At 37.7% G+C, this 24,327-nt stretch overlaps 1 protein-coding gene across 1 annotated transcript; it reads left to right on the top strand.

Moving 5' to 3' along the window:
• The first annotated feature begins 5,467 nt into the window (after positions 1-5,467).
• Positions 5,468-23,906, top strand: LOC113484655 (interleukin-5 receptor subunit alpha-like). Its single transcript, XM_026857125.1, has 10 exons — positions 5,468-5,570; positions 5,915-6,069; positions 6,194-6,341; positions 7,559-7,667; positions 7,753-7,940; positions 11,291-11,427; positions 15,526-15,670; positions 19,615-19,702; positions 21,265-21,355; positions 23,656-23,906. The coding sequence occupies exons 1-10, from the start codon at positions 5,468-5,470 to the stop codon at positions 23,737-23,739; spliced, it is 1,248 nt and encodes a 415-aa protein (XP_026712926.1). The 3' UTR covers positions 23,740-23,906.
• Positions 23,907-24,327: the final 421 nt, after the last annotated feature.

The raw sequence follows: 24,327 nt of genomic DNA, 5'->3' as shown, positions 1-24,327 counted from the left end.
GTGGAAAAAAAGTGTTGAATTCCTACCATTCTTGCTTTTCCAAATATATTAACAATGTTGGGGAAAAAAAAAATTCCTGAAGTCCATCTTTCTTAATTTTTATCTTTAATGATTTTAAATTATAAGAAAACTCCAGAAAACATGCCATCAGGTAATGAATGTCTTTTCTCTGAAATCAGAAATGGTTATGTTCATATGTCATAAGAAAACAGAAAGAAACATGTTTTAATCACTACCATCAATTCAATGTACTAGCCCCACTTCAACCAGATAAAATTTACATGTTTTGTTATTAAGCAGAAGGCACAATGAGAAAATAAGTTTTCTACATTTTAAAAATTAAGTACTGGGCCTGTGGTCAGGTTTATTACTATTACCAACAGATCTGAGATTCTAAGTGACACTCTTGTTACTTAAATACAACATACTTCTAAACATAGTCAAAGTTCTCAAGAAGCATTTACCTCCCTGTATCACTGTTAGAAAATTATGCTTTTTATAGACTTTCACCTTAAGCTCAAGTCTGATAAACAGCAGAACAAGGGAGCAATTGGATTCCAGGCATTATAGGTAAAGGCTGTTCATTTGGCCTTACATTGTGTAATTATTTAGTGTTAACAATAAAACACGCGGACCTAAATACATTATTTTCCAATCTAAATCCAAGATTAATTTGTTGAATCTATGTATAAGGGAAATCTGGTTATAAAACAGTCACAGTAATAGCAGCTAAAAATATGCTATTAAAAGAAAGAGGACATGATGTACACCCAAGATGCAAAGCAGTTTTCAAGGCTTTAATAGTAAGAAATTGAAAGCCCATTCCACTGGGCTTTTTTATGACAACTCTTTGGTTGGGTTTGTTTGTTTGTTTGGGCTTTTTAAACATGTATTTTTAACATACATACTGAGAGAATAAAAATATTTCCATACTCAGCCGTAGCAGCTTCTGCCTGGGACGAGGATGAAGATCTTTAGGTCTCTACCACCTAACAAGCCACCAAAGCGAGGAGGATGCATGGGATCCTTCCTTTGTCAGCATATCTCTGCTGTATGTCTAGTAGATAAAGATGTGGAAAAGCAAAGCAGAAGAGCAAGTTTCTATGCTCTGGAGGGGACTGCAACAGTTAGTAAATGAAAGAAAATATATTCCTTGATCTCTTCAGCCCTTAGTAGCAGTGCTTGTGAAATGAGTCTCCTAAGAGGATAATAGCTTCTTCAAATTTGGTAGTTTTTTAAAAGACAGTAAATAATGCATTCTTGACACCTTAGGTTCACTTTTTGCGCCAAAACTTGGGGTCAGATCCTCAGTGAATAAACTTTTTAATGCGAATGAAGAGGAATATTTGTTCCAAACCACATTCTCAGAAAATACTGAACAATTTTGTCCATTATTCCCTCCCCAAATTCAGATTAAGGAGGAAAGCTGGAATGCAAAATATCAGATTGTAAACATAAAGTTGATTTCAAACTCTCTCATTATCAAGGCAGTCAAACCCCCCCCGAATGTGACTCATAGCATGCTGGTATGGCTTGCAATTGGATATGTGATAACTGCAAGTTAACCTCATTTACAAAGTAAACCAGGTAAAAGGAAGACAATTTCAGAAGCTGGGCTGGGCAAAGCTTCAGATATGAAGAGTAAGCCAGACAGTCATACCTACTCAAAATGTAAGATATATTTGTTCCTTTTCCTCTATTAATTCCGTGATGTTTGGTTATCTGCCTAGTTTGTGTTTGTTTTGTTTTGTTTTATTTTAATTTGGTGTACAGTGAGAGACGCTTATCAGCCACCGAAAAAACAGGAGAACAATGACAAGTAGGGTATGATCTTTCTGGGATTTAAATTTCATAGCCACCACTTGCACTATGTGATCTAATTTCTTCTCTAATCTTTTTCTTAAAAGATAAAGGCTCATTACAGTATGCAAAAAGTTTTGAAATCTTTCTCTTCCATATGCGGAGAGAAAAAATAGTAACAGCTCTGACCACTGAGTTAGTCATCCAGAGGTGTGCCTCTTTCAAGGTATTTCGAAGAACTTGGGTAAAGTTCCAGTTAGTGTTCGTGTATTCAGAGGTGTGCTTCTGTCCCACAGTGGGAAGTGGCACTGGGAACGGGCTTTTCTGAGAGGGTGTCTTGCAAAAAGGGAAGTCTCTTGACTCAATTTCTCATTATAATCTTAAATCAAGACATTCTTCAGTGCTGATCTCTCCTCCTTCTCAGCCCAACAGATGAATAGGTATCCAGGATTTATCAAGCATTAAAGTGAAGGTAAGTTTTGAATAAAGACTGAAAATTATATGTTGTATTTATTCTTCAGCTACCCAGACCTCTAAAATGTATTTGACATATATTGTTTATTTCATGATTCCTTAATCAATTTCTACATGGTCTGCTATCAAATATGGGGGCTTTGAAAAATATGAATTAACAGCCTTAAATGAAGCATAAGTTTTAGGTAGTCTTAATCAGACAAACAGTCCTAGTGATTCCCCTTAGTTAGGACTGTGCATCAGAACCATGAATAAAAGATTTCATTGCTTAATGATTGAATTTACCCTCTAAATTAGGCACAATATATTTTACAAAGGCACTTTAAACTGTCTTTTTGGACAATTTTACTACTTTTTTCAAGGACAATATTAAAAAATTCTGTTTCTTAAAATGTTTACTTCTGTATTTATGAAGACATAATAACCAGCCCCACAAACGTTTCAAAAATTACTTTATTTAGACACGAACAATGAACAGATCTACATTTTAGGAAAATCTCAGGTCTCCTGAATTTTTACAATTAAATAGTTCATTTTCCCCACACCCCAAGTAACAGCTAAGTTTTGTGAAGGCTGGTTTTGCTACTTTCAGTTTTCTTGCCCTGACTCTCTACTTCCCAGCTTCACCAGGTGGGTTTTGCATAAACCCTTACCGTCTCTGCAGCTGCAGTGGCGTATGGGCTGGCAGCTCCCCTTATGTTACCTCTCCTTTGTCTTAATCCAGCAACCCACTGTTGTAAACTAGATATCACTGAGCAGCAACAAACAGGCACTGGCTGTAGTTGAAGCTCAGCAATGAAAGCAAGGGGATAAACAAAAGACAAAAAAGGAGTAAAATATAAGTGTAGTACCATCTTTAAATCTTAAGAATACTTTCCTACTAAAACCAAAAGTATTTGTTGACAGTGCACTGTTTGGAAAGCAATAATCATTTTGGTTTTGGCTTTATGGATTTTTTTTTAGATTATTTAGATTATTGAGACAATTTATATCCCATTAGATTAACTGGAATGTCTGTAAGGATATTTGGCTAGTGTACATTTCTCCAAATACAAAAGGACCAGAGAACCTTTTTTTAAAAAGAAAAATGGTCAGGCACTGAATTTTGTTTTGTAACTCATAGACTGAAATTCAGCACCATATGTTAACATAAAGCTCTTTGTAGCACAGAGTTAGAAATACACAGTCCTGTGTGTGTGACTGAAAAGAAATGTTGTCTTTCTGCTGTTGGGATATATGGAAATATGCATTCTTTGACAGTGCCTCTGGAAGCAAGGTGCAGGAGTTAATTGCACACTGAGTGGAGGAAGTGCCTCTCAGTCCTCTACAAAAGGTATTCCTAGGAAAAAGTCACCTCTGGGAAACAGTAATGATCTCTCCTGAAATGTCCTTCTTTGATTCAAGTTGGTTGGTTTTTTTCCAAGTTTATTCAGACTTTAAAGATCTTCCTTCTCCGTCCCTGTGTTTCCTCTCTCCAACTGAATGCATTTATATTACCTCACAGGTGATTTCCATTTTTGTTTCTAACACCAAAAGTTGCTGCTACTTCAAGATTTATTTTGTTCTTTTTCCTTTGTCAGGTCCCCTTTTGTCTTGTGTGTTCCACAAAGGTCATGTTAATATTAGTCAGAAATATTTTAACTTGCTTAGTGTTTTCCATCCTCATTCTCCTAATTTAAATAAAGTACATACATGTTCCTAGAACTATTTTTGATTGCTCCATCTCATGAGGATGGATGAACCCTTTACAGCCACTAGATATTGAATTATAAACCCTTGAAAGCTCCTTGTTTTCATTTTATATTTTCCCTGACTTTTTCTCTTGCCATACATCATACCATTCCTGGCACATCATTAATAGCACAGCTCACCCCTTCCCTCACCAGGCAACTAGAATTAGTTTCTTTTCCCAGCACACCATGTAGTAGAATTGACTCACTTTTTTTTTTTTTCTGGGTGTGTGCATAATGTGGAACACATACTATAGGTGCTACTGCTGCTACTGATGCTGAGTTCACCATCAGAATGAACCAGGAGGGGGAACCTCTGCCTTAAAGCATTTTGTTATAATTTTTCATATCACCTCACAAACAACGACAGCATTCATTAAATGACCTTGTTCCCTGTGTTGTGTTAAAATAGCATTATAAATGAATCTGTATGGATATGAAATTGTATAAGTGCACATGTATGTGTATATCTTTTTTTTCCAGGTACCTCACTGCAGATTTTTGGGATACACTGAACATTCACATGTTTTCCTCTACATGACCAGTGTCACTTGTTAGTCAAGGTATTATGAACATTTTGATATGGCTCCAGGTGTCCTTTTGCTGATCCCTCAATAGCATACATAGCATGTGTCTGAGGATTTAGTATTGAAAACAATCAGAGCCAAGATAAATCAAATAGTTTCTGAGTGAAAGACCCTGAACACAGAGGCATATTGATTCTGTGGAGAACTCAGAAGTTTGCAGAAGTTGTTTTATGTTAAAGCAAATTTTGAATGAATACTCAGTTATCAGAGAAACAACAATTATGTCATTCTAAACCCAACTTTAATCAATTGGAAGCTGTTGCTCATATTAACCCAAATTTATCAAACACCTCATATACTCTTGTTGATACTTGCTTTTGCGAATGGCAGGATTCATCTCTCCTCGGATACTTATGGTTCATATCCTCCTAAAGCAGATTCCTAAACCAGGTAACATGAATCACAACCTAGAAGTGACAGTTGCTCTACTGCCACTAAAGGCTAGATGACTTGTACAGGTACAGCTGCTGGTTTTGTATCCAGCCAAAGTGACATCAGATGACTCCTACCCAAACCGTCCGCTTTCAGTATCAGTAATGTCATATCTGTGATCTTGCCTCGAAATCGAAGCAATACTGCTACTCAAAATAAGCTCAATAGGGCACACACATCCCTATTTGACCCAGGCACCCAGCTCAAGAGCAGATTTAAATACAAACATCCTGGGAATAGAAAGCACCTATCAACAAAACCTGTTAAACATATGTAATTTCACATTTATGTCTTATACTTTGGACATCACTGAAGTGGTTAAGTGACCGTTTCCTATTATTTCACAGAATCAAAATGAAAACATCATGATCTAACTGCTTTTTCAACCAAACTTGGAACTAAAGAGTCCCAGTTTCTACAGACCTGTGGCCCAAAGCATTTCCTATGGCACATATTACAGTCGTTCCTGTCATGCTGATATTAACTTTTTTCCAGTGTGAGACAATGTTTTACAGTAGCCTGACAAGTGGACAACAATATGTAGTGGGTGAGTAAAGTAATAAGTAACAGTTCATCTTATGCTAGCCATCCCGTATGTCTGAACTTATTGTTAAGGCACTTTCTACAGACCATAACAAGAAACAGAAACTTGTGCTAGAGAGGTTTCCAAGACAGGTAAGAGTGAATCACCTCACATTTTGAAAGCTGCAGATAGGTAAATGTTAATCTCACTGCTGAAGTCATATTCAACAGCGCTCAGAAACCACTTGTTCCATGTAAGAACAGAGCTCCTGGGAGAGCTGCTATGTGTGCAAGCCTTGCTGAGAGCCAAATCCTTTGTGTACACAGTGGTGGGGCCTCTCTTTCTCTACGTAATCTTTGTAATTGCAGATGCACTTGGGCTACAAAACATTCTGTGGGTTACCAATAATGAATCAAGAATCATTCTGTCCTGGAATAATAATCTGACAAAAGAAGAAACTGAGAAGTACACTGTGAAGTATATCTTGAGTTATAAATTCTTCAATACCACTCATGAAAGGAAAGTAAGTTGTTCAATGGTTATACATAGTTTAAAGTGAAATCACGTCTTACTTCATTCAGGATGAATTTGTATAATTTCCCTTACTTAGTACTATCTACTATGCAATTCCTTCTTCCTCATCATAGGAAAGATTGCAGAAGAAGAAAAAGATAATACGTCTTGAGTTACATTCTGGTTTTAATGCTAAAGTTAAAACTCAACTATTTGCAAAAGAAACAGAAGACGTAATTAAGGAGAGTGGCTGGACAGAATTTACTTACAAGGCACCTCCAGGTCAGCTATTTCCTACATGTTGTTAAGACATCCAAGTGTTCATGATAATGTGCTGTATTGCTTGGAGACATACTGTTACTATAAAGCTGGCAGAGAAACAATCTAAGACTCATTTTAGAGGTTTAGAAAGCAGGCACTCTTTTTTGCAGCACTGGATGCATGTGGGATCATTCCACCTAATGTGCATACACTAAACCAAAAATTCATCCTTTAGATAGCCTAAAGACTTGAATATTCATACATTTTCCAAGAAGTCACCACCTTTCTGCCTGTCTACTACATTTACGTAATGCTGGTGTTGCAAAACTACATTGCACATGTGTGGGGATCTTGGGTGGTCGTTGGTGTTCTTTTGGGGAGTTAGCCCCAGACTCCTTTTTCCCTTTTATAGTCACAAGTCTTTTGAGGATAATTTCTTCTCCTTGGATGTTTCCCAAGTCTGTGGTCCAGACAAGCTGTACTTTCTTATCCACCTTGTTTGAGCATTTCTGCCAGGATGTATCTATTCTCCATGTTAGATATCTTCTCTGTACATTTTAATCACTCAGGCCTTGTTAAATACAAAGTTAAACATTGTTTGGTAAAAGAATTTCTTAATATTCCCCCCTTTGAGACTTTTAGGTATATACAAATGGGTACAACATGACCACATAAGGTATAATGGAATGCTTCTTTTATCACTAATTGTTACAGGCCTCAAATTGCAGGCATCAGCTAGCATGCATCAAAATAATTTCTGAAAGCTCATTATTATTTTATGCTACTTTTTTTGGTACAGATTTGTTAAGAAGGTGACACATAACACCTTGGTATATTGCAGTATTACTTCCTTTATTAGACATGTTCAGATTCAGAAAACTCCAGCTCTGCCTAAAGATGCCAGAACAACCCAACCACTGTCTCCATTTTTCCATGCCTCTTGAAGATTGCCTTCTGTATCACCTGGTTTCAGGATAGAAAGAGCAGAGCTTTTCAGCTACTACTCTGGACAATTTTTGAAGTGGATTAGTAAGGCTTTTAGTGGTAATAGCAGATGTGCTTCTCAGTTGTCATTGTTCAGAAAGCTGAAAGACCCATTTGTTCTCACCCTACCACTTATTCGTGTTTCTAGAAATAAGGTTATATAATGGTTTTGTAAAGGCAACTATTATGTACTTGTTAAAAAATCCATGTAAAATAAACATTAGTCACTCTTTTTTCCCCTTTCTTTGTTGCAGTCTATATTCAGAATCTTTCATGTATCATATATAACATTTCTTTTTTCAATTGCACCTGGCATATTAAAGCAGAAGCTCCTGAAGATGTCCAGATATTTTTTTCATACAAGTAAGTGTCTCATAGAAAAAAAGCACGAAACCATGGTTTTGTACCTAAGTATTTGATTTACAAGACTCATATTTCCTTCTCACAGACATGTAGGAAAAGATTTTAAATGCCAGCAATATATAAAAAATGCAAGGAAGAAAACCATTGGATGCCATATGAAAGAAATATATTTCCTACCATCAAGAAAAATCAATTTAAACATAACCATAAGAGATGTGATAAATAATTCAAGACGACTGTCTTATTACAAAGCTTTTACACCTCAGACAATAGGTAAGTATTGTCTCATTATTTATTATGAAAAATTCATTTATTGGTTATTTCATTGGTCTGGAAAGCAAAGAAAGGAAAAAGAAAAGTGTGGCAAAGTCAGAATATTAATTCTAACTGTTTATGCATTCATCTATGTTAATTTTACACAAAGATTAAAGAAAATTAATTATGGCTCACAGTTTTTCTATTTTTTTCTCTGCTGATTACATCATTGTTTATCTATAATTGGCCTCTATAAAAATTGATAGGCTAGTGTGAGAAAATGCAGTTTGAAAAGCATTATACCCTCCTTTTCTCCAGTTTTTTCTACTTTTTCCTTTTTTTTTATAGTGCTGAAGAAAATGTGATTTAAAAAAGGAACATAGGCACATCTCATTCATAACTGAATTTAAGAATATGAAAGTTCTCAAACAGTAACATTTCAATTTATGATGCCATTTTTCAGTTACAAATACTTTGACAGTTATTTTTAATTATTGACAGTTTTGAATGATCATATAAAAATCTTTCTCCTTACTTCTTTGGGAAGTTTGAATTAATCTCATGGGTAATTCACCTGAGATTTAGCACAGACTGCAGATTCAAGTACCCTTTAAATTAAGAACATGTTGATCATATTCCAGACCTGTAACATGGGAATCAGTCATAACTCATGGGATAGCAAAAAACTCATTCATAACTATCAAAAATTATTCTGAGTTAGATCTCATTTATTCTGTTCTAAGACATTAGAATTATTTGCTTTACCTAAAGATTTACACTGCAATCAGAGCGAGCTACAAGCAAGACATTCTGTTTTAGCAAAATAAAATACCTTCAGGAAAACCTGACTTTTCTGAAAACAAAACAAAACAAAACAAAACAAAAAAAAAAAAAAAAAAAAAAAAAAAAAAAAAAAAAAAAAAAAAAAAAAAAAAAAGGAGAGGAGGGGTGGAACTAATCTACAGGAAGACTGTATTAGATGTTTTCATAGCTGACTGGGAAGACACTCACTTCCAGACTGGCTGCGTGGGTCTGATCCCACCCACAGATGCCAGAGCAGAAAACTGGCACAGTCCATCCCGTCTTAGGATCAAATGCTTCACACAGCAGCAAAAGCTTTCAGGTAATGTTCAGAGATGATGCCTGAACTACTCTAATTTGCCTGACAACCTCCTGAGGTTCCCTCCTATTTGCCCGACACCACCTGGGCAGTTTCACACCTTCTCCCACCCCTCTGCTACTCTTGGGGCAACATTCCCACCCAGAGCCTCCCCAGGGAGCACAGGGATGGGGTGACCAGGACTGAGCATGGAGGGGGTGGGGGAATAAGCAGGAGGGAGCAGGATGTCCCTTCCCTGCTTCGTTTTCCATGATCTCCTTCCACCCTGCCCAGAGCAGCCACTGACTCCTCTTTGCAGAGGCCAGACTGCCAGTGTTTCCTTCCTGCCCATCTTAGCCACCATCAGGGGTGTACACCAGTCACAACTGGTTCAGCCAACAGCTCCCACTCCTGTGTCAGTTCCAGGCACAAAACCCGTTAGCTCGCCTTGCCTCTAAAGCCATTACCCAGCTTTGGTAGGGCACAGCAAAATCTGAGCATGCTTGCAGGGGATGTTTTTTGTATTGCAAGTAGTGGACTTACTCTTGCAAGGCTCCAACATTGCAAACCAGGGCTCTTTTCTCCCACACATCAAGAAGGGTCATTTGTATCTGGGCTCCCCTTCTTAAAATGGAAAGCCTCCAGCTGGGCTGAGTCCTAGCCCTTGCACAGTCCTGGAGCTCCTGGAGGTCCACTGTCCTGCTGTGATTTACCAGGCCCTGCTATCTAAGTTTCCCTCCAGTAACATGGCATATGGTCTGACAAAACAGGATTCGTACACACCCTGTGCTTCAGTCAGCCCAAATATAATCAGTCCTGGCTTTCTCTGTGTGGGGGCTGAAAGAAGTTTCCAGAGGAGAGGTGACGAAAGGGAGGAAAAAAAGTTGTTTTCTACTCTTGGCATACTCACAGAAGGGGGAGATGCTCTGGGAATAGTACTTCAGAGACTAAACAAAAAAAAAAAGCCGTTGCTTACTCTCCTCACCTTTCATGGCTCATGGCGTGCCTCCACACTCAAAGGCAGGTGTTGGTCACAGCACCTGCAACAGCTTTGGAGACAGTCAGAAGAAAACAATTTTACAAGCCCAATGTAGCCCTGGAATAGATGATTTTGCTGACTTTATGGGATCATTGCTCAAAGAGGAGACTTCTCAGGGAGGGGAAGGAAAAAGAAGCAAAAAATTAAACACCCAGTGTGACATACACCCTTGTGGAGAGACACAAGGTCACAGAGCCACACAGAGTGAGCACAGTGGCTTCATGGACCAGTGATGCTACCACTCACTCTCTCTGTCTCTGGCACTAAATTGCAACCATATCAGCTCCACACCTCGTTGACCCTGTTCACAGGGATATGCCATGCACTTCTGCCTCTGATGAGAGGGCTTTTTCAGAAAACTCCAGCTGCGGTTCCTCCCTTCGCAACAATGCAAGAGCAGGGAGGGCTGAGGGTGCTTGAGTACTCCAGCACACACCCAGAATCAGTGCCTTAACACTCACCATGCTAGAAAGCAACTGTACACTTGCTTATCTAAACCAAAGGTTAAAATCCTGGGAATCCAACTGTACCTTACTTCTGACACTGTACCTCATCCCTCCCTAAAAAAAAAAAATTGCCATCACAATTCTTGCACTTCATGACTGGAGCACAGTAGTGGGAGTGGGATTTTTTTTTTGTTCATTTACAACTCCTAAGCACATCTTCCTTCTTCCATAGCTAGTGCTCACCTGTTCATTTACAGGAGAGGTAGACAGATTTCTTAAGCATCTGTAACAAAATTCATATATTGAATAAGACCTGTCAGGAGCTGGTACTCCTTCACTAACCCCTTAGTGAGAGATGAAATTCCATTTTATTCAAAGTTATAGTATTAGGCTTAAGGGCAGACTTGGGGTATCCCACAAGACACATGTATCCTACATGGAAGGGAGCCTGTAGCAACTCAGAGGTCTCCTCAACACCCACACAGACTCTAGAGAGTGAACTCAAAGGGCCCTCTCCTCCCACCCATCCTTGCTACCTTCCCTGGAAAAATATGGGGGAAAAAAAAGGAGAATCCTTTTATTTTGAGGCAGAAATGGATGCCACTTAGTGAGCAGTGCTTTTAAAGAAAATGTGTAACTCACTGAATGCCTTCTTTGGCTGTTATAAACTCCAAAATAGTCCGCTGTGTATTTTAAGGACTAACACACTGCATTTCTTTTGCATCAGCATAAATATGAGAAAGAACATGAGGTATACAAAGTCTCTCTGTGCTCTTTTTTTCAGAGAAACTGAACCCGCCGGTCAACGTCTCAGTTTCCCTTGAAAACAGAAGTATTAAAATTCACTGGAAACCCCCGCCTACTATTGGTTCTGCAAGTAACAAATGCTTTTTGTATCAAGTGAAAATAACAGATCGTAAGGTAATCAGTTTTTTGGTAATACACTTAACCCGTGCAAAATAACTTCCATAAAAACTAGACATCCCTTGAATTTAACAAAATTAAAACTCAAACAAGCTTTAAAGAAATCCCAAGGTCTTTCCTGAATAATCCAACTTTTCTTGTCTTTCTGGTCAAAAATGGAATATCAACACATTTTATGAGATCTTTCAGAGTCATGTTTGCATTGCAGTAGATTTTTTCTTTTATTCTTGAATTGTAATTGTACATTAATATCATATTGTTGACTTTTGTTATAGAAAAAGGAGTACTGATTAAAAGAAAAGTTTAGCAGCTACTTTAATAACATTTTTTAAGGAAAAAAATTTTGTTGCTATTTCTACATACATCACTAAAATATCATCCCTGTTGTTTGCATACATTATATATATTTCAAAATATTTCAAGGCATATCAGCAGCTTCTCTTAGTCTTATCAGTAAGAAATATAACAGTGATATAATTTATGTTATGCTGTCTGGTATAACAGAAATATGCTGTCACCTGGCGGCATTTTAAAATTACCTAGAAATAAGAGCTGAAAAGTTTTCATGCAGGTTCGTATTTGAACTCCCAAAGAATAGAAAGCCAAGCGTTTAATTCAGAATACAATAAGTATGAAATTCAGGTGTATATTGGAATGTGAATTTTCTGAATCTTTATTGTTTTCATTCAAGCTGTTTTGTTAAAGAACCTAAATCTCAGCTAAAACACACACCTCAGTGCACAGTACTCTAACAATAAAAGGCTTATCTAGGGTGGCTGCAAACATTTAAAAGACAATTCAACTCTGAGAGAATGTATGGCTAAATTGATATGTATTGACTCTGTTAAACACAGTAGAGAGGAGAAGTGCAATGAGGCAGACACATTATCGATCACATATTGTTATCTTCATAAATTACAGCAAGGTTTATTAATTCAGATGCAGTGCTAATACTGGTAGGCAGCTTCCAGAACAGGGCTGGCTCTTCCCATGTTCCTTTATTGCAGCATGTGGAAAAGGAGCTCAGGTCTGACATGGACATGCCAAAGTTCTCAGTCCTCTTTGTGATTTTCCCAGCAGACAGACAGATTAGCCTCCTTCTAGGCCACTTCTGCAAATAATTATCACTCCCTAAACCATTTCCAAGTCTAATACATAAAACCCTTGCCAGAGGCATCCAGGGTCTTGTCCCTGTCCATTCACAAAGCTTCTAATCACAAAAGGCAGTGAGCAGAGGGAGCAAGGGATGTTCGTGCTGAATTCTTGGTATCCTGTTCATCATTGTGCTAGAGCACTTCTGATGCCTTCCTGCCCATGCACACAGATTTCCTTCCTATTTCAAGACTCAGAACAAGGGAGGTGGAATTGTGGAGGGATGGGACTAAGGGGTCCCCTCCCACTGCAGGGCTGGGATATGCCCAGGGTGAACAGGGGGATCCTACAATCTACAGTGTTCATGTGGTCACTGCAGCTCCTGATTCTAGCTTCCTAACACCTTCCACTCTCTGGAAGGAAATGTCAAATACATAAAATAGTTCAGCAATCTTACTTAAATGGAATAAAACTTTCTTATTTTCCTTGTCTTACACAGCTGCTCCTTTGCTTTGTATACATCTGCGGGATATAAACATAGAGGAGGAAAGCAAAGAAAAATCATTGGGGCACAGAAGTGAATAAACAGCTACAGCAGAGGAAAATCTTGTTTGTTTGTTTGGTTGGTTGGTTGTTTTTTTCCATAAATGGAATGGTTTGGGAAGACAGGAGAGGCAGCTGCAACAACAACAAAAGACATGTTGAGGGCACCAGCTAAGTTAGGGTAGATTTGAAGAGAATCAGTGTCAAAGCTAGTAATGATTAAAATGGTAGTTACTTAGACAAGAAGCACAAAATGGCAGTGAGGATGAGGGTGGTGACAAAGTTAAGGAAGAAAACTGCAGCAGTATTATAGGAGACACAGGAGGGAGAAGAATGGAGAAAGTTTGAGATTCTGTTTCCTCATCAAAGCAAGGTCTTAATCACTGTTGCAGAGACTTAATGAGTTGAGGTGTTAGGGTATCCCTAAGAGGCTTATAGATATCTGTTGAAGAACAGGTAAGAGTATAATGATTTATATATCTATATCTATATCTATCTATCTATCTATCTATCTATATATTTATTCGGAATACCTTAAGAGATGACTTGCTGAATACTTATGTGCACAAATAATACTGTGACTGATAAAGTTTACAAATAGGGAGCTAAGTCTGCACGTGGAAGCTAGAAGGGTTGGCAAGTACCATGGGAAAAAAGATTAGAATTTGAAATGTTGGTTAAGTCTGAAATCAACAAGCCAAAATTCAGAAATAAGGAAAACCCTATGATTAGGAAATACAGGTCAAATGTGACAACATAAAATAAGGAATTAACATGTAGGCAGCAATGCAGAATTAAAAAAGGTCTGTGGGTTACACTGAACCACAAACTGAGTCAATCATTCCTTGTTATTATACAAAGGTCAAATATTATTCAAGTATATATGACACACATGTCACATGTAAGATGTAGGTTGTGACTAATTCACCCTTCTAGCTGCTGCGTTTTACCTAAAATTTCAAATCATGCTTTGGGCATCATCACAAAATATAAATATGCCAAAGAAAGTTCAGAGAACATCACTAAGAGTTATCAAAATAAGCATAAGCTTTGAAAACATGCTCTAGGAGTGGAAGACTGAGGAATACCATCTAGAGTAAAGGAGTGTAACTTGTGTTAACAATCTTCTGGTAAATAAAAGAGCATAGGGATCATACTTGTGAGTAGGATAAAAGTGACTGGCTAAATTTGAAGCAAGGAAAATATAAGCTAAAAGTTAGGAAAAGTGTCTTAATTCAAGGGTCATCTAGCATGGGAACAGGTTTCTGAGTCTGCCTGGGGATGGCTCTGTATAGAGTTACCGACAACGTATTAGACACCCTCCACAAAGGCTCTGGGTACATGTGAATGAAAGTTGCTGCACACCACGACTGCCAGAAGCTGGCCTACATAATTTGATAAGTCTTCCAGTCCTACATTTTGGAAATTTCCTATGATGACATAAGCTTATTATTAGTTCCCTAGGAACGTTCTCAGGCACAGTGCTTGGTTAGCACTTAACCCTTATAGTCATTTGCAGTTTGCTTTAGAAAGCCCAAGGACTTTCCTCCATGTTTACTTACTTTTGAAAAACTTACCATGTGAACTTTTGGACCTGTTTTTGGTACCAGATCTGAAAAGGTCTTAAAGAGTGTGAAGTAAGAGAAAGAAATGGAATGGTACACAGGGCCAAATCCACACTGCACAAGTTGGTATGAGGAGAGCTAGGGAGTACTTATAGTACTACCTCGTTGTGCTTTCTTAACACCAAAGATGCAAAATTTCTAGGGCCCTATGTGTCTGAGCTGCACACTTTCTATTTCTTCACAACTTCCTAACATTATTTTTAGTTTTTATAAGCAAGAGTTTCCTCTCCTGCTTTCTTTTTTGTTCCGTCTTAAATTCTTAGCATCGTTTGTTTACAGAAGTTGGTTTCAGTTTTCAAAAGTGATGATTTAGAGATCCCTCTGTTTTAAACTCTGACACCCCTTGTGTGGGCTTGATCTTCTGAAGTGACATGCTTTCTTTTATAAGCACAGGTAAGGATGTTTCAAGATAGTCACAAAAATAGTGGGCATCCCTCACCACCAGCCAGCTGAAAAATACAAGATTTTATTCTACCAGACAAGGAACTACCCACACTAAAACTTCGAAACTTGCAGTTTCCTAGTTAGTCTATTGGTCCTACACTTGGTGTGATAAAAAATGAAAGGGGAATCAGTGTTTTCAAATTCTTACTGTCCTACTATAGCTGATACCTCCTTTCATCTTATCAGTTCCAGTCTCTCCTTCATTTCCAGTCGTGTTTTTTAACACATGCCAGGTAAGGGTCAGACTGTGTCTGGACACAAACACTTGTTCTGAAAATCTCTTCCTACTAGGTTAGAGATGTAAATAATGATATTTGACAATCCTAATTTATATCTGTTTGAACTGCAATGTGAAACAACCTAACATAACCTCCTGAACCTATCTTGATAGATTGTAGATGTCACTGCAGAGAAATATGAGTATCCATTTCATAAGCCAGCAAACAAATGTGCAGCACGAGTGAGGGTAAAGAAAGAGATATGCATAAGAAACAAGATTTGGAGTGAATGGAGTGAACCAGTGTTTATTTATGATGGTAAGTTAACATGTATTTACTATTCATAACCCTTATCATTAGATATGATGTTACCATTCAACATATTTACTTCATTATTGAATCTACTCTTCTTGCTGTATTATTGTACCATAAGAGTACCTAGAGGTCCATGGCACACACCAGGCTCGCACAACTCTAGGTGTTGTAGGGAAAGGCAGTCCTTGTTCTAATGAGTTGTACTTCCTTGGTGCTAAGGCAGTCTAGCACAGGGCTGTTTTCCTGAGGGAAATTACATCTGACTCTGAGCTTTTAGAAAACAATAGTGATCAGCAGCTGAAAAGCTCATTAGACCCCCCTGACTGTCCTGCAATGGACAGCCCAAGCATCTCTACAATTGTTTTTAACTGGAATTAGTAAGCCAAGGAAAGCACAAAAGTTATAACATTCAACAAATCACATAGTCCTTAAGGACTAAGTCTAACATTTCTTTTATTATATCAGGGGAATGATTTCTTATCTGACAGAGGTAGGAAATGGTTTAGCTCTCATTTAAATATATGTTCTTTCACCCTATATCTCACTTCAGCACAAATTAAACAAGAGCCTTGTAATACTTTTCCTTCACTGCCTATGACTAGATTTTAAAATTTGTGTGCTAACCAGGGAAACTTGTGCTTTCTGTGATGAGAAAAATGCCTCCACATGCAGCAGTTTCCTGATGTCAGGTTAGATAAAAGGGAAGTTGGTGCTATATTTATGGAGAGATACTGGTGTATAGACTTGTCTCAGTACATTGGCAAGCAAAAAAACCAAACCAAACCAAAACAATACTATTGGTAGTAAAACAAACAAGATAAATATCTTTAATGCAACAGACTGCGTATTTTGGAATATGTCTTTTTAATCTGTTGAGCTTCAGGTATGTAGTTATCTGAAGACACAGGAAATACAAGGCCAGACATTATTATTTTTGCAATAGATTGAATGTAAATTCAGTTATAGGGTTTTTAGCATGTTGCCTGCCTGCTCTATCAGATGCCATACCACATCCCACTGGTCTGCTGGCAACTGTCAGCTGCCACATTTGTTGGCCCAGATTAATTTCACTTCAAAATCATTTCACTCGTGAAATGATTGGAAAAATAAACCTAGTTGCTCCACATGTGCATTGTAGTGAAGGAGAACATGTTTCAAGCCATCAGAGACTTGAATTGCCCTTTGGAGAAGCTTCTTTCTTCTCACTGAAGACAGAGAGAGCTTAGGACCACAGCATGGCCAGCAGAAGGGTCTGCCTGGTGTCAGGCCAAAACCTACTGCTATCTGGGCAGTGGAGGGAGGGGAAATTAGAAGGGCTTTTCCTGATGGAGGAATGTAGATTTATTCGCTCCCTGCCAGCCCCTCACCAGAAGAAGGAAATGGAGTTGAACAGTCACCCATCCTGGTTCCAGCCTACCAAACCTTGGTCTCAGCAGCTGCAGCTCTCCTTCAGCTGTTTTCAACACCGCTGCTTTCCCAGATTCAGCCATAGCTGTTGTTGAGGCCAAACAATCACAGCATGTTTCCTCCACTTCAGAAAAGTTTATGGTAGATAAGGCCATCATTGCATATAAGGTATAATATCTACATGTGTTCAGGGCAGCATGTTGATTTACCCCTGGAGCATACTGCACATATGCACAAATTCATATGATGCAGCAATTTCCCTTCTTCCTTCCTGTACTTGGAGAGGATTGATGGCTTTTATAAAATGAATCTGTGGGTATATTATATCGAGCGGTCACATGGTCAGACAATCCTCTTTAAATATCTCCTTTGAAGCCTAGAGAAAGTTTTCTGTCCATTTTATTTTGTATTCCATTGAAATTGTTTTGTCTCCTTCTAATTGGGAACATGTATAAGTGGACTTATGAAGTGCATTTTAATACTGTCTAGATGAAAAAAAAAAACCCTGGTATTAGTAGTATTATTCATGGTAAATCCATGAAAGTCATGTACTTGATTTCATAGACACAGTGGATTGAAAAAATTGAATCTGTGGAGTAACCTGAAAGGAAAAACATCCATTTGGTATTTTTATTTTGGAATGTGTCAATTATTCTGCTGAAAGTCTTGAAAGAGTAAGCAATGACCTGCTTTTTGTTTGCTTATATATGACACTCCAATTTTTCATCTAGGAAGTGTGCTATATTTCTTTAAGAATGCATTTTTAAGTGACATTTCAGCCTCAATTTAAAAAAGTTGAAACATCAAAATGAAATAACATAATTCAAAACATAACTAAAATATTTGTTCTGAAATGTTCCTTTGACATGAAAAGAATTTGTTAATTTTCTCATGGGAAAAACATTCATTCTCCACTGGAATTAGCATATGCCCTTGAAAAAAAATCCCATCGTTTAAACTGAACCGAGCTGTTTAGTATAAACTTTCTGCTAAAAAATAAATGTATAATCAGCTTTATTCATATATAGAAACCTGAAATAATTGGTCTAATTTTTAGAGCTGCTGAGCGTTCATAGATCACTTTGAAGTGAATAGCAATTCAGGTGTTCTGCATTTTTGCAAACCAAGCCACTCGTCTCAAAGTGCTGTTATCTGTGACTAAGTTTAGGCACTTGCATCTGAAAAAACCCTACCATAAAATGGTCTACCTAAAAGAATAGATGTACTTATTTTTCTTCCTCCTTTTCAAAATGCATAAAGTAAGACAGCAAGAGAAACAAACTTCTTTGTGGTTCAGCTGATGCAGAGACCGCTGCTTCCTCTTCTCCCGGGTGTGTACATGATACGGGACTAGCAGAATGATGCAGAGCAATTACCTCAAACAAAAAGGTTTCTTACTAAACAGTTCAGAGATTGTTCAGAATATATTTTCTGAAACCTCATCTCAAAAGACAGGAAGGGAAAAACTCTGTCTTAAAATGAATAAAGAATAGATTTGTATTTTAGCAGAACATAAATATTAAACACAGTTTTGTCCAGAATTTTGTGAGTTTTTTCTCAATTCCATATAAAATTTGTGGAAATTCATAATATCCTTGGTTTACACTACAGATCAGTTCAAACTGGGAACTATTGTTCAATTCTTTTGTTCTTTGAATTTGATCCTAGATTGATCCTAAAACCACTGTTTAACTGGTCTCCAACTATTAACATTTTAAGAGCTGTTCCTGCCTCCTTTTTCTTCAAAGTACTTGGTTCAAAGCAATCCAAACTAGTTGTGGTTCTAAAACTAGGTATTAAACAAAAAATAAAATTTGCCAAAAATACATTTTTGATTCAACCAAAGACATTGGTATTTTGCTATTTTGGGTATTTTGGAGGAAGGAATGAAAGGTACAGAGCAGTAGTATTTGTTGAACAATATAAATATGTATTGGTGACGCTTCTTTGGGACTATACCTATCAGGCTTAAGAAAGGTGAATATAATGAAAACCAAATGTTGATTCTTGAGTCAAAGAGAATATTTTGTTTGACAAAAAGCTTTTATTTTCATTGTGCCTTAAACCAGCTGTGAATGGGTGAGGAGACAGTGGTGGGGGGCTCATGGTGAGTGGAGATGGGAGGTGGCAACAGCAGGAATCCAGAGGCAGCTAGGGCAGCAGCAGGATCAACAATAGCAGATGGACAGAGGGTTTGATGTCCAGGGGAATCAAGGCTGAATGGCAGTATCCAGTGGCAGGACAGGCCATGCCCAACATGTGAAAGCAGAAATCTAGGGAAAGGAGGGGATGGAGTCCACTGGAGCAGAGGAAGCAAGGAAAAGTGCTGGATCAAGGCAGCAGCAAGGCTGAGGGCTAAAATGAGGAGGAAGGAACAGTGCTGAAGTCAGAAGCCCCTGTTTCCCCTAAAAAAGCTCGAGGAATCTTTAACTCTGGCAGTTCAAGAATGGTGCAATATTTATGAATTAATATATAACTGATCCATTTATGAACTACCTTTCCCCACAATAATAACATTAACTTTCCCTCTTCTTTTCAAGAAAAGACAGTGGACATCATGCTGCTAAGCCTCACGTTGTTTTGTCTCCTGATTTTCCTTGGAGGTTTGCTGATATGTGCATGTAGAAGGTAGTGTACATTTCTGGAAGACAGTATAAATTTCTGGTGGATGAAATGTAAGTGTGAGGGTAAACAAACCATACAATGGATTAAAGACAAACACAGATATTCTCAGATAAATTATGTTTACAAGAAGCAGTTAATTGTGCATTTCCAACTATTATTCTGACAAAGGAGTATGGGGTGTAAAGACATAGTGTAAGATAGTGAGCCTTAGCACTGTCGTCTTACAGCTCCCATCACAGTCCCTGGAGCTGCAGTATTGCACCCTGCTTTCAGATGTCTTTCTGCCACTATAAATGACATTTTTTCATCTTACTTCCTCTCTACCCTCAGTGTGACTTTATGGCATGCTTTCATAGGTTCTTCATTCAGGGCCACAACATTAATCATACCAAAGATGAACTCCATTTGCCAAGTTGCCCAATTTCATTTCATAATCCATGGATATTACTAATAGTAGGCTTTTATTCTAAGCTGCACAGTTTACAAGAAATTAATAAAAAAGGAAAGTCAGGCTGATGGAAGGAATTTGCATTGTTGTAATACTAGTCCAACAAAATAATAGTACTGGCCCTACACTCAGTAAAAATTAATACAGCCAACTGCCTCTATGCCACTACTTTTCTGGCTGGCTACCTAACTTTCCTACTGACATGTCAGAGAAGGCTTTCCTGAACTGAAAAATAAACTTGTTCAGGATAGGATGATAACTCAAGATGCCTTAATAGTTTAAAGGTGCAGGATGTAAATGGAACCTATGTTAAAAATAAATTGATTATTTAATTAATGACTAAATATTATTCCTGGTTAAGATAAAAAAAATTATTCTGTGCTCTATCTTTAAGTAGAAAAAAAAAATCAAGTAACTATAAATATGAAAGAGTTAATATAAAAATACAGAATAAAATGTTTCTCCTGGGGCAAACAAAACATGTAATTGAAAGCCATCTGCATAAACCAACATAAACCAATATTCTGGTCAAATACTGAGAAGTGACTGTGGCCTCAAGAGAAGAGCTCAGCTGGTAGATCTTTTCAGTGGAAAATTTACCCAGTGCTCAAACCCAACAACTAATCTTTTATGATGAAACAAAATGTTTTCATGGTTCTGTGCAGACACCACTCACTCTCAAACCCAAATTCTGACAGACCTCAGCAAATGAGTTAGAAGTTCTTTCCGATGCTGTGCCTGCTCCCTGTCATCTGATGTTGCTTTTTTTGATTATCACACTTTATAAGTAATATTTTAAATTACAAAAAGCATGTATAGGAGCAGTTTTTTAGCTATAGACATAGTAGCATGTCACAAACTCTCACTTGCCTTGTAAATCATGTGTTTGCACATATCCATACAGTTCTTTTGAATCTCTAGCAGGCTAAAAACTAGTCAGACTGAAGAAGAACTGAGAAAAATGTTAAGAAAAACATCTGCAGTGAAACAAAAAAGGGTAGAACAGCTTTAGAAATGGTAGATGCCTGTCTAATTGGTGTATCTATTACAAAACATTATTGATTGATCAGATCCTGCAGACATTTAATAGTCGCGTGTCTGTATCACTCCCTTGTAGGTATAGATGCCTGGAAGTTCTAACCATGCCTGTTCCACATCCTTCAGATAATATCAAAACTTGGTTAGCTGCAGATGAGACTCACCACCAGGTAGTGGATTTCTGTTGTTTTTTTTTTTCTCTCACTACATTGACACATATGATATTACTTGTGATCAGAATGGTGCATTACATTTGGAGCTGCAGGTCATTTTTAAGATAAACTGGGAAAAAGGCATGCACAATGTTTGTAGTGAAACCAGAAGACAGCAGAAATCTTGTGGAGGTCACAGGACAATGATCTCAGTAAACAGGATGGAGAAAACCCTCAGGGGAGTGTTATCTCGAGTGTTTCAGCATATCTACACTCAATGGGCCAACATATTAAAGAGCAATCACCCCAACTCCCTGCAGAATAGTCAGTTGTGTGATATTACATGTGTAAGCATGTGGGCAAGTTATCAAAGGGAAAACTTCTGTGGAGATCTGCAAGTCATTGTCTGTGCTGTAGTAAATGTGCACATTCTTATAGTAAATAAGAGGAGTCTCCACAATGCATGCAACATAGCCTACCCCAACTGTGTACCTGCTGTGGAATAAAACCATGTACAGAAGTGTTTACTTTGGAAGAGCTGATATGCTGTAAATTCAGATGCTAGCTTATCTCATGGCAAATTACAAGTCTTTGGTCAACTTGACAAACTAGAAAATAAATATTTGCAATATTTTTGGGGCTATCATTAATTGAGCTCATTGGGTGGCATATTCAGTGTCTCATCACTGTCTGTCACTGTGCGAATTAGAGGAAAAAATACACTAGTTAGGCATGCTCTAGATCCCTATAACTCCTGAGAAGCTGCAGAGTGAACTGTGCTCCAGGAAGCATGGTAAGGTTGACTCTTACCTGCTTGTCCTGTAACATATGATGCAGGAATGCCCAAACTATGGTTTTCTGGGGGGAAACATCACTGAAAAAGAAAACTGTAATGAGGATCTTCTCCATACTATGTACTCAAAACATTTGCTGAGAGCCTCTGCAGGACTTCTATTAATTTTACTCTATGCATTTAGCCATGTGACTATCATGTGACTAACATGCAGTCAATGTGAGCTGTTATGCCATCTTCTCTCCCAGGGGAAAAATGTATACCTTCCAGTATTGTGTTTGGGGTTTTGTATAAATATATCTACATAATTGCAAACTCTGACAGAAACCATGGGACATCTCAATTCATGAATCACAATTTGAATTGTGAGGCAAGAGGCATGGGTTGTTTTGGTTTGTTTTATTTTAGCTTTTCAAAGACAAATTTATGGAAAAACTGATGTGCATGTGGTATATAATCATATTACAAATGACAAGATTGAAGTGTTTTGAACTTGCACCTGGAGTTCATTCCACAAGTCTTGGGCTGGCTCCCAAGAGCAGTCTGTGCTCCTCTTCTTTACATTCATCTTCTCAAAACAGAAAAACCCAAGAGCCCCAAAACTGGATTGAAGCCAACTCTCTTATTCTCAAGATTCAAGATAATTTCTGTGACACCTTTGGCCAAAATTCCTTGCCCAAATTTGACCGAAAATGTACCATATTTACCACCTTTTCTGTGCAAAAATACTTTTGTGCCCCTTTCACTTGTAGTGGTGTGCAGATTAACTAATAATACCCCTTATGGCCATCACACATGGACTGGCAGAATGTAAAGATAAAATCATCACCACCATCAACCTTATATTCTGTGTCTCCCTCCACCCTAGAACTGCATATGCTGCTATTTAGAGGTCTTTATATTCAATATATGAATAAAAAATCACAGCAGTTAATGATTACTATAAAAAATGTTTTTAATATCACTAACAGATAAAGAAGAGTTTTCTGTCCCCAAGCTGTTGAAAACACCTTTGGAGGAAGAGCTCAGCATAGCTGTGTAACTACTGTCTAGATGATTACAAGTGGCTGAGATGACTGTTGATGGCACTTCTAGGAAAGACAAATTGAATAAAACATATGGAACTTATCAGTAGCTCAAAGATTGCTGACATCTGAAATAGCAAAGTCACTGGCTTTGGACATACTGTAAGAGTTAAGAAAGAAGTCTGTGGAGAATGGTGATGAGAGAATCTGTTTACCCAACAGATAAATATAACCCCTGAAAGCTAGACTGTGACTTTGACATGAACCTTAAGTACATAGTCATATGATCCTGGAGGGTGACAAGCAACAAAATTAGGGCTCAGAACAACTAAGGAAATTTTAGATTGAAAGAGTAGCTCGTATGATCCAGTTACATAACAGAGTAAGTAATCTGTACTAATCACAGATACACCAAATAAGTAGCATGCTTGTAACAATAGTCAGCATTTATAATACCATTGAATGCAGATGTTGTGCATAATGTAATTTTTATCCAACAGAAACAACTGTCAATTACAATGGAGTTGCATTCAGAGGTTATTATGGGAATATCAGAAGAGAACGCAGATGAGAACGTTCAATGACAGAAATGTTTGAAGGAATCTGGATTAGAAGACCTGTAGGGATGTACGCTTTTTTTATCTGCATGCAAGAGTTACCTTTCTATGAAGTGGACAATATTCTAACAGATCTAAGAACAGCTGATACTGGAGTTTGTCTGAGACTAGTAATTTGTAGTATTTTGAGCTCTGACATTATGCAACTCTTAAAATGATCTTTGGATCACAAAGACAAAGCAGTATCTTGCAGTTTGTCTCTAACTACAACTGATCTTTAGCCCAATAAAATTACAGCACCTCAGACAATATGTTCTAATCTTGAGGTCCACTTGGATTAAAATGGAATTAGAGTTAGTATTTCTTAATGCTGTAATAACTCCCAAATAATGTCTGATAGATCATTGCCTTTGAAAACTGGCCATACAAATCTCATACTCGCTATCCAACAACTGATTGAAGTGGCCGTGAGCAATGGTGGAAGAAATGAATGTTTCCTGAAACAGCAACAGAAGCTTACAAAGGTTCTCTAAATCTCAAAATAATCACTTTCTGAGGTACTGTATTCTGCAAGCAGACATCAAACAGAAAGAAAGAAATTTGTGAAGACATAAG

Source organism: Athene cunicularia, assembly GCF_003259725.1.
Source record: "Athene cunicularia isolate RWA chromosome 1 unlocalized genomic scaffold, athCun1 chr1_part1, whole genome shotgun sequence".
Taxonomy (NCBI): Eukaryota; Metazoa; Chordata; class Aves; order Strigiformes; family Strigidae; genus Athene; species Athene cunicularia.
The sequence above is the reverse complement of the archived record's forward strand: the minus strand, read 5'-3'. Positions and strand labels throughout refer to the sequence as shown.